Raw genomic sequence first — 12,022 nt, 5'->3', positions numbered from 1 at the left:
TTATTGAAGTTCTATATTTTTTAGCAGATAAATTGTACTACTTATAAAGTTATTTATGATTTTATAAAGGGCAATATGTGTCCCTGAATGATTTTCTTAATATATGTATATTGCTTTGTAAATTCAATTAATATGGAATAGAAGGAGTAACTTCTCCATTTTACTCTCAATACTTGTCATTTTAGAAGTTCATGACAAATTTAATTATTTTCTCCCCGTTTTATTCTTAATAGTGAGTGATTATTTTGAAGACTACAAACACTTCAATTATGATCATAAATAGAATATGAAAAGAGATTACTCTTAATTAATGATAACTAAACACCCCTCCTGATTAATGAATTTTGTGCAATTTAACTTAAAACTACCTTTTTATTCTTAATGAAATGAATTATTCTTTCTGTTCCTAATTATTTGTCCACTTTTGAATTGTCATACCTATTAAGAAAATAATGATTGACATAGTAATTTATCATTTTACCCCTGTGGATAAATTAAGAATTTAAGATTTTCAAGAAGTTTTATCTTTTTCAAAGTAATAAATTGAAGCTATAATAGGTAAAAAAAATATATCCTTTCTTGATTTGTCAAAATGGACAAATAATTAAGAACAACTAAAAAAAGGTGGACAAATAATTAGAGATAGAAAGAGTATAATCATACAAATATTTATGGCTAATTAAATCACAAATTTCAAAAATATTTCTTTCATTCTTAAATTTCGCGCTCAATCAAACATGATCGTGACGGAAAAATATAGTTGCATATGGCCAGAAATGAGCATCATTGCTTGTAATTGCAAGAAAAATGAGTACAAGATAAACAGTAAAAAGCAAGTTGGAACAAAGTACAAGAAACAAAAACAAGCAATCAAGTGAAAATTGTGATTGGAACCCTTTTGGACATTTCTGTAAATTGTGAATAACTCAAAATTAAAAATATTATCTCCATCACTGTTCACAGACGCCGTCAGCATGGCTGCTACCGTTGCCGCCGGCGCCCACCACGCACGAAATGGTGTCACCTTAAATAATAGTAAGGGGCCATTTCGTAATAGGTAAGAAATTGACATATTATATTAAAATACGTGATAAATATATTATCCATTAATAAAATTTATTTTGTATGTGTTTTATAAATTGTTTGATGTTATATGTATTAAAATTGTATTAAATGTGATCAAGTGAAAATGTAGGATATTATAAAAAAACTTTTTTGTATTTTAATAATGTAGGATATTTGTAAATTTTATTAATTTATTATTATGTTATTATCTAAGAAATTGTCTTTTTATAATTTTATTGATCCTTCTGTTTTAGAATTATCTTAAATATACTTATTAGTTTGATGAAGTTTTATTTGTATAGATTGGATAAAAGGTTTAAATAATTTAGAAAAATTGAATAATGTTATAGAAGATGTATATGTAGGATTTTTATAATATAAAAAAATAAATATTTAATTTTAAAAAATTTGGTTATTATTATATATGCTAGTTATAATCTTTATTAAAGAATAATAACTTGATTTTGAATCATATAAATGATTCTCTATAGATAAGAACGAGCAAATGAGAGGAATATAATTTCGCTTTCTGAGTTGATGCCTTGATTGTGACAGGGTTTATAATCAGATGCCCATTTGATGAATTAATCATATTATATTAACCTAAGAATTTAAATTATAGTTATTCAGAATTTAAATTTCAATAGACCAAAAAAACATTTGATTATTTCTTCTTATTTTTGTCTAAATATTAGTGAGTAGACTTTTACAATACATGTATATTGATAGCAAACACTAACTGTTAGGGTGGGATTTTAATAATTTAAGAATTCATATTTTTTGCATGGCCACATAGTTGTTGGTTTATGGCCGTTGGTGCACTTTTCATATATGTTACATAATGATGGATGAATTAGCAGTTAATTGTTGCCGTTGAAAACATTTATTGCTGCATTACTATTCAGCATTACTCCAAATGGAATTAGTGTATATGTTACAATTTTCTTGGTGCGCTCCATTATACCTTGTAACATATGTAACTTCTAAGGCTAATTATCTTCACTATTTAGTACTTCATTATCTTCCTATTTATTCCTAGGAAGGCTTCTTCTACTATAAATAGTGATGGTCTTCATTTGTTTTACATATAAGAAAATATAGAGTGCATAAAGTTTGTTAAAAAAAGAAAATTTTTATTAGTTAAAGGGAGGTGTTCTTTTTGTGGAGCTTTGGACTCAACTCTTGTCCAGAGTTGTTGAGTTATATTTTGTGATTAGGCTGTTGTATCCTAGAGGGGACAAGTCAAGAAGGACTACTGCTAGACCAGTGAAAAACATTTGTTGCAGTGGAGTTGAATCTCCTTAAAGAGAGCGAGATATTCGCGCCTCAGCCTGAAGAGATGTATTTCTTCATTTTTATTTTCCATTGTAATCGTATAATTCTATTATTTTGTAATTTTTCACTAACACTAACTACTACAAATTAACCGAAATATATACGAGCTATCTAAACATCGTTATCATGAAAATAATATTAAAATGTCCATTACAATGTGAAAGCTAGTAACTTTGCTATGTGGACTAACTTGATACACTACTTTTATTTATTCTAATAACTAATAACAATATTCTAAAGAAAGAATAAGTAAAAGGACCAATCAGAATTGGTCATTAAAAAAAAAAAGAATTAAATAAGGTCCACCAGCTAATAAGTTGACAAAGAAAATACCAATTCAATTTTGGTTACCTTGTTTCTTGATAAGAAATAAGGTACACAAAATTAGCCTCCTTTTATGGTGTGTTCGGTAGGATTATAAAAAAAATAACATTTTTTTTTATTTTGAGTGTTTGGAAAGTTAAGTAGAATATTGTCAGGGGCGGCTCTAATAAATCGGTAGCCTAAAGTCAAATTTAAATGAAGGCCTTAAATTCGAATATATTTTTTTATGAAGTTTATTATAGCTAATTATTTAATCTTTCTTGAGACATAGTACTTTATGAAAAGTCTATATTTTTTACAAATAATACTCAATATTTTTTTTAAAAAAATATGTATAATATATTTATTTTTTTAAAATGAGGCCCCTCAAATTTTGGGGCCTAAGGCGGTTGCTTTTTTTTCAAAGGGGAAGAGCTGCCACTGAATATTGTACAATAACATTTATACATAATGTAAATAAATACAATAGGCTGGGGTAGTAAGTCCAGAATATTAAAAGTAGAACAGATAAAAATCAGGAAAATAACTTCTCTTGGCAAAATGAAAAACATATTTCATTAATGTTGTTATGTATCATTTCATAACTTATTATACTGCATTATTTGGAAGAAAATGATGTTTAAATAGATAGTGTTGTTTTCATCACTAGATAGCATTGCATCGCTGTTTAAATATAATGTTTATCTTTATTGTTACTTTAATTTTATTATATCTTCTTACTAAATTCATCGTTTTATTACACTAAAAGTCTTTGCTTTAAAGATAATATTTCTCAAAATAATTTTACCAACCAATCATGAAAATTGAAAAAAGTAAAATTCATCTCTATGCACCATAAATGGATAGAATTTCCAACCTCATTTCTTAGATTAATATATCAAAAAAGGGTTCAGTCTTCAAGCACTCTAATTCCAAGTGTGTTTTATCAACAATCAAAGAAAGCAAAAGCTTCTATGATTTGTTACACATTTAGCTGAGGCTGTACATTTTCTTATCTACTACAACACCATATCTTCTTTTTTACAAAGTAAAAGCAACAGACAAAAGTGTTCAAAACAAGATTAGACATGTTACAAAGCAACAAAATAGGAAAAAACATATTCTCCCAAGTGATTTATCAGCCTCTAATAATTGCCTTCTCATTCTTGGACTACTGCTGATTGCTAGATTGTAAGAGTTTGTGTACAGAGTTGTTGATGAGTTACCAAAAATTCTTGCATAGGCCACTTCTCCAATCATGGAGGGTTGTAACATATTAACTGTGGTGCCTGGTGAGGCGCTTTGTTGATAAGGCGAGTGACGTGTTTGAGACTGTTGTTGATGACTTTGTCGTTGAAAGAGCTGGGATCGATTTGAATCGGTAGATGGTATCAGCAAGTGACCGCCGCATCTTGGACTAGGAGGTCTTTGTGGGATCACTATGCCAAGATTCGGAGCCTTTCCTTCGGATGGTTTTGTAGATTGGCCACCGCGTCCATAGAGTGGAATCAAGGTTTTTTGTGAAACTTCAGCCTTGCATACAGGGCACTGTGGTTGCTGCTGATCCAAATTTTCTGAAGAAACACTCTGGAAATGAATCCATTTGTAGATGCAAGCCCAACAGTAGAGGTGACCACATAAAGTTACCACAGGATCGTGCACGAGATCCAGGCATATGTTACACTCAAAACCACCGGAAATATTCTCTTCAACTTCATCGTTCATTGTCTTCCATTTCCCTAATGGAGTATCGTGTTTGTTAAAGGTAGTGTCCAGCTGTTCTAAGGCCATATCCTGCTTGTTGATGTAACAAAGTTGGCTTCTAATGCCTGTAAAAATACAAATTCAAGGATCTCAGAACGAAAAGAACAAAGACTTGAAATTCATAAACACTATACAGAACTACGAGAAACATTGAACATGTGAACCTTAAGGAAATATTATTCATCTTCTCCTCATGGTACACTACATAACAAATCTCAAGGATGGTCCCAAACAACTCAAAGGGTCAACGACAAAACAAAAAACGCTACGCAATACTAAACGTACTAATCAATTACAAGAGAATAGGCCCCATTATTTGGATCTAGTCTAAGATGAAGAAAAACAACAAGGTCAATGAAATGTGGGCACAGGTTGAGTACAAGGAAAAACTACCTATTGTTTTTTTTCCCAAAAGCCATATCCAACAGCTATCACAAAAGTCCAAACATTATACAAGTACAAATCAGTTTCTCCAAGGACAAGAACAACCACATGAAATTGATGCCTAGATAGTAAATAAATGGATAAACCTAAAGCATTTAATAAAAATCTGAAGAAAGCTTTAAAAATATGTGTCTCTGATCAACCTATCCAACTAACAAGTCAATTCAAATTTAATAGGTAAACTACCTTAAGAAAAGGTTTCATTATCAAAATAAGTACACCAATAAGTCATGAAAGCATAGTAGTAAGCATTAACAATGGAAAACCACAGAATGAGTCATAAAAACATCTATGTTGTTGTCCACAGAATCCCAAAATAAAGGTTAACCTGATCTATGCTACGGAAATGAAAACTACAGTCAGACCTCTTTATAACCACCTTTCATCATAACAATCAAGTTCTCTTAATCGATTTTTCGTCTCTCCTTCAAAAATCTCAATTGTAAGCCCTATCCGATTTTTCAATCTCTCCTTCAAAAATCTCAATAGTAAGCACCCTGCCTCCTATGTAAGGATCCCAAAAATTGGATCAATTGAGGATCCATAACTTAACAAGAAGTATAAGAGAGACTAGTTCTATAATTTGTCCGATCCTCCAAAAGGATCTGACACGGATGCGGCGACACAGTTGAAGAGTCAGAAACATGCTTTAGGTAATTTTCAAGAAGAAACCACTGAGCTGCAGATTTGAAGAAAGATATTCAGGATCATGATAGAAATAGTATTCTGGTGACCTTTTTTAATCCTTTCTTCCCAAACCAGAAAGGAACAACCTTTGGTCCCTACAACTACAAATGAGAGTTAAACTATATCCAAAACCAGCCACTTTTACAGGTTGATGATAAGAAACTAGAATGTTTATTAGTCCTACATAACCAAACTTATCACTCCAACTTATATTTCTATATACAAAACTTTTACTAATATCTTCAAGAATTTAACAATCCCAATAAAATACCATGGAACCCGAGCCTAACTCAATCCCAAAAACTAGCTCAGTGACAGCATTGCTCAAGTCCATATAACCCCACCACCACCACACAAACAACAAAAAGAAGAAAATTTACAAACCCCATTAACAAAAATGCAGAAACATGATTCTTCAAGCACAGAGTACATTAAAACATAGAGATCTGAACTCTTTAATCCATTCTCAACAATAAAAATCCAAACTTTATCATCAAATCTTCTCAAAAACAGAAGAGGGCTATCCTTATCTACACTCACATGAATAAAACTTAAAAATAATGTAAAAAGAAACATACCCAAATAGTAAATTTGTATCAAGAACGTTTCTGAACTAATACACAAGCAAAAGATTGAGTCTTTATAAGGAGAAAGCAAAGAATCCTTTGTGTTTTAGAAGCAAAAAAAAAGGTGAAAACAGAGGTTTAAATAAAAGAGTAGATTGGATGATGAATTAGTTGAATGTTTTTGGTTCTATATATATATACACAGCTTTAAGAAGACGCGCCTAGACATATAAGCGGTCTGTATGTATAGGTTAATTAGAAGTATAAATAAATGTACTTATTTGTTAATTAATTAATTAATTGTTACTTAGGATAAGTACACAATGGAAAAACAGAGTGGGACCCACCTTTGTCCGTTCACCGACGTGGCAGTTACGGTGGGGTTTGCGTACGCCGTTTGAGTAACTCCGTTTTCTCTCTTTGGATTTTTCCTATTTTCATTCTTTAAAAATTATAAATAAGATGAATAGTTTTAGTAAATTAATTTACTTTTTATCCGCTTATTGAAAAAGAAAACTTTTAAATAAACATGTTTAAGTTTCAAAAAATATTAATTGTAGAAGAAATTCATTGTTTTGATTAGTAAATTAATAAATAATTTGGGACAATTATTTATCGTAAGATGAATAATTAATATTCGCTCTAGAGAGCACAAGTTAACTAACTTCACTTTGTTTTGGTAACTAACTGACTTCACTTTTTATTTATAGAAAAAAGAAGAAGTTGTTAGGAGGTTTCTCAGAAGTTGTTGCAAGATGCATGTTTGAGCTATTTATATAGTAATATTTTTGTAATTGTGAACTTATCTAGGAATATATATATTTAAATGAACATTTACGATGGTATATTTATAAGGCCTCATAGATGTTCATTAATAAATAATTTGTCTTATTAAAATATTACTAAAAAAATTAATGGCAAAAAACTTAGTGAGAGAAAAAAAAATACATCTACCATCTAGTAAAAAAACTTAGTGAGAGAAAAAAAAGTACATCTACCATCTAGTAATATAATTTACTAGTTGAATCGTTAAAAACGTTAAAGAGAAAAATCTAATGAGATAAAATTTTAATTCAAGAACAAAGAGTACAAACATACATTTTACTATTCTGATTAAACTTCAATTAATTTTTGAAGATGATTTACTTTAATTTGTATACCAACAAATTGTTGAGGTTGTTGCATTTATAATCAGATTTTTCAAACTATCATTTGACGAATTGTTTGATCATCTATACGTAAAAAAGCCAATTTATTTTTCAAGAAAATATATTTTATAAACACGCCCTGATTGGAACTTCTTTTCTTGTAGGATAAACAATGTACTTTTTCCTTTGTTTTAATTTGTTGATATTGTTTAACTAAGTACGAAATTTAAAGAAATATGAAAAGATTTTGATATATTCTGAAATTATCTTGAAAATAAATAATATTTTAAATAAAAAAGTATACTTTTGTGGATTTTTTGTCAAAAAAGTAAGATTCAACATGAAAAAAAATATTGATGTCATTAAATATTAATCACATAAGAAAATGTATCGTTCTTTTTCAAATTGATTAAAAAGAAAAGTATATTACATAAATTGAGAGAAAAAATAGGTCATGTCACACTGGATACCGCGCCCATTTGGATTGCAGCCACTTCGGACCCTCTCCACGCTTTAAATTACTACTACTTCTTTTTTATTTTTCATTCGATTTCAATATCTGCATTGAGAAGTACTAACAAATGCAACTTTGAGTTTAAGGAACTCAAATTCAAAACATCTGATTAAGGATGAAAGAATATCTCCACAACATGGGCAGGGGTTGGAACTAATTATTCTTCTAACACTTGATTATCATCATATGAATTTATTACAAGCCCATTATGCATTTCCCCTGGACATATATATTTGGTTACGTTGCATGTATTCACAATTATTCAATTTAGGGAAAATGCATAAGTATTCCCAAGCCTATACCTGAAATCCCAGAGACACACCTAATCTTTACTAAGGTCCTATTACCCTNTATTTTATATGTAATATTCTACCCCTTTTTGGCCTACGTGGCACTATCTTGTGGGCTCAGCGCATGTTGACATTTTTTTCAAGGATAGTGCCACGTAGGCCGAAAAGGGGTAAAATATTATAGATAAATTAAGTTCGAGGGGGGTAATAGGACCTTAGTAAAGGTTAGGTGTGTCTCTGAGATTTCGAGCATAGGCTGGGGGTACTTATGCATTTTCCCTTCAATTTATAATGTTTCTCAAGTTAGTAGTATACTAATTAATTTTTCTTGCCAAACATTTTTAGACTAGCTATGAGTTTGGTCCCTCAATTAAACGTATTACCCCCCACCCCACCCCACCCCCACACACACAAAAAAAAAAAGTTAAACGTGTTATTTGTATACAATAAATGGCATGTTAAGTTACGTACTCATCAAATTTGAGTTTAGAGCACGAAATACTATTTTTAATTTGATATATATGACAAAGATGTATGGATGGTAACATTTATCTGCATCGAATAGTTATACCTAACTATATAATTAACTTTAAAAATTACCAAAATAAAATACGCATATTGCTTTAATTTATTGGTTCTTAAGATTATTTAGTTAAGTATAAACACCTAGTATGGATAAATACTTATCCGGGTTTGAACACATATTTCCACAATCCCTTCATTACCATTGAACTATCAATCAATTATGTTAGGGGATTCACAAGTTAATATATAAATATATTTATTTAATTTTTTAATATAAATACAGGGTCTATGAAAATTCTATGGATTCATCTATTCCGTCCCCGACTATATTAATGTGTTTTGATACGTAATAAAAATCATTATTAAGGAAATAAAAAGAAAGCTACGCAAAGCAACCGTTGAAGTATCATTTTAATTACCTAAATAAATGACGTTTTAGTGGATTTCACTTTACTTTAAATGTGTAATCATATTTTAGTTGAATTTCAAAACGTTTTACCTAAATTTCCTTTTCATCTTGATAATTAAATCACTACAAGAAAATGCATTTAAAGCTACAAAACACATTGTAGCTAAATATGAAATTTTTCGTAGCTAAACGCTTTAGCCATAAAATATTTTTTTGTAGCATTTGTGACAAGATGTAGGGTGGCCAAAAGTTAGGTACAGATTTTACATGGTCTGTGGCTAAGGACTAATACTTATAGATACTATAAAAATTGTGTTGTAGCTATAGTAGTACAAAACTCTTGCTACGAAATATATATTTGTAGCAAATATTTTTACTCTTTTGCCACAACAAATTAAATCTATAGCAACTTTTATATTGTAGACACAATATATTCTATTGTAGCAAATGACTTGATTTATTTGCTATGAAAAATTAAAATTGGTGGCTATTTTATATTTTTAATATTGTGGCAATGATTCTTGTATTTAGCTACAAATTAAAAAAATTATAGCTATAAAATTAAAGCATTTGCCACAAATATTTTTTCACAAAGCAAAGATTTCAAACTTTTTGCCATGACATACATAAATTGTAGCTAAAATTTTTAATTTTGCTATGAAAAGTGAAAATGTATCGCCTAATTATTTTTTATAATTGCATATAGATTTAGTCATAATTACAAAAATTCATTGCTACAAATTGAAGAATACTGACATAAACATTATTGATCACAAAATTTTTTATAATGTAGCTAAGAAATAAATTTCAACAATTTTATTACTATAAATTTGAAAGGATTTTCCACAAGCTTTGATAATAAAAAAAGTTACATAATTTAACCACGAATACAGTTTTGAGATTCAAAAATAATTCTCAACTTACAAATAATTGCATTCTATAATTATGAGAATAGTCATAATATACAATTCTTGTAAGACATCATCTTGTTTGAGTCCAAAGCAACATAGTCTTCCCCCATCTCTTCTTCCACAATCTTCAATTGCACCTTAGTTTGTTCAACATCGGTCCCAATTTGTCATTTATATGCTCTTATTCCATAAATATGCCTATCAATATTGGTAAATATTTTAGCACCAAGAACATAATAATTTAAAATTTCAAGGAAAAAATATATTTGTCTATGATCATTTTTTTACAAAAATATTTAGCAAAAAAAATAATACAAAGTAAACAAAGGAGTAAGCAAATCTGTAACTTTTAAACTTCTTAAAATCTATAGATATAAATCTCAAATTTTAGTATCAATTATAAAACTCATACCTAATCAGAAAATTTCTTTTACATTAATAAACATATACAATCCATTGTAGTACACATTGACTCAAGTTAGGACAATAATCTCTTGCAAAAATATAGAATATAATTGTGTATGATAAATTATTTGTGGTTCAATCTTTTCTTGAACCTATACATAATAGAAAATTTAGAGCATACGACTGAGTAAAACAAAAATCTCATAGTGTGAAAACTTATCTCATCTGCTACGTAAAGCCTACAAAAGAAAAAATAACAAAACATTAGAAACAAAAAAAATGAACAAAAACCTGGGATAAAAAGGGTGAGGGGAGGGGCGGACAAGAAGGATATGGGAAGAGGGGAAAGGATATTTAGGTTTTTATTACATGGGTTTTAAAATTTTGGGGGGAACTTTTGATCTTTTGCAATTTTAAATTTTTGGGGTAAGAGTTTTTGGATCTAGAAAGGGGGTAGGGTGAGACGGTTGGAGAGTTATTTTTGGTGAAGATTAATTCTTTGCTTTTATAGTTATTATATTTTTGCTTCTTTTAAAATTAACAATACAACACACACACATATATATATATAACAAATACAACAATTGTTGTATAAAATTAACAATTGTTATAGATAATAACAAAGAAAATTATCTCATGAAAATAACAATAATTAATAATATTAAAAGTAATAAAACAAATACGTACTTTACTTTTCATTAATGGAAAAGGTCAATTATATATATATATTATTTGGTCATTTATTAGTTTTGTTATCTATTCTCCTTTTCAAAATAAATTTTTAACTTATACTTTTTATGTCTCATATTATTGTCCAATAACAATAATGATAACATATCTAGACGTTACCACTATCTCGTGAAAATAGAGAGATCTCAATAAAAATAGTTATCTCAAATTAGTTGTCAATTTATGAAATAAAGATAGAAATTAATTACAATTTTTTTTAATTTCCCTTACAATTAATTCTTTTTTAAAAGTGTAACCAAGTTTATGAAGTTCCACTTAAAAAATACTATTGGGTAAATTAGTAGTAAAAATTATCCTTTTTATTTCTGATTACTTAGTACTATACCGAGTATTCATTATTATATATATTTTTATTTTATATGAATTTAAAATGATATATGCATTAAAATGTCAAATTAAAAATAGAATATTTTAGAATAAAATATAACTATCAATATCAGAAAATATATTTAATCTATCTATATAGAATTGGAGAAACAAAACAATATTGTGAAGGCAAGTGTCAATTACCGTACAATTCAAGTTTGAAAATTATTTTAAGGAAGAATTTTCAAAAGAAAATAAGAAACTCAATTCATTTTTTTATTTGTATCAATTAACCATTTGTATTGAAATTCAAGTTAAATTGTTCGTAAACTATACTTCCACATTGTCTGGTTATTTCTATTTGAATTTAAATAGAGATGTAATTTTGGATTGTAATTTTGAAGTTTTAATTAAAAATACAAAAATTATATGAATTAGGAAGTTTAGATTAAAATAAGAAATTCAAAAAAAAATAATTGCCAATAACAGAAAATTGAAAAAGAATTGAATATCAATATCACTTCCTATGTGTATTAATTATATTCAATAAACAATTGATTTATCTATCTATTTTCAAGAATAATTCATATTGCATATTTG

At 28.5% G+C, this 12,022-nt stretch overlaps 2 protein-coding genes across 3 annotated transcripts in view; both read right to left on the bottom strand.

The window, feature by feature from the left end:
• LOC125878027 (tetraspanin-19) overlaps positions 1-12,022 on the bottom strand; it is a 367,072-nt gene that overhangs the window by 54,803 nt on the left and 300,247 nt on the right. The gene's annotated exons all lie outside the window — the stretch shown is intronic.
• Positions 3,768-12,022, bottom strand: part of LOC125878026 (E3 ubiquitin-protein ligase RMA1H1) — a 117,867-nt gene continuing 109,612 nt past the window's right edge. Inside the window, exons 2-3 of one of the 2 annotated variants that reach the window (XM_049559326.1) lie at positions 6,177-6,304; positions 3,768-4,532 (exon numbers count right to left, since the gene is read on the bottom strand). In XM_049559326.1, coding sequence (XP_049415283.1) covers positions 3,775-4,494 — 720 coding nt within the window. In that variant the 5' untranslated portion in view covers positions 4,495-4,532; positions 6,177-6,304 and the 3' untranslated portion in view covers positions 3,768-3,774. Of the gene's footprint in view, positions 4,533-6,176; positions 6,305-12,022 lie in introns of those variants that run through there. The other variant, XM_049559327.1, reaches the window with a different exon arrangement.

The sequence above is a fragment of the Solanum stenotomum genome, chromosome 9, assembly GCF_019186545.1.
Source record: "Solanum stenotomum isolate F172 chromosome 9, ASM1918654v1, whole genome shotgun sequence".
Taxonomy (NCBI): domain Eukaryota; kingdom Viridiplantae; phylum Streptophyta; class Magnoliopsida; order Solanales; family Solanaceae; genus Solanum; species Solanum stenotomum.
Note: the sequence above shows the minus strand (reverse complement) of the source record. Positions and strands in the feature narration are given on the sequence as shown.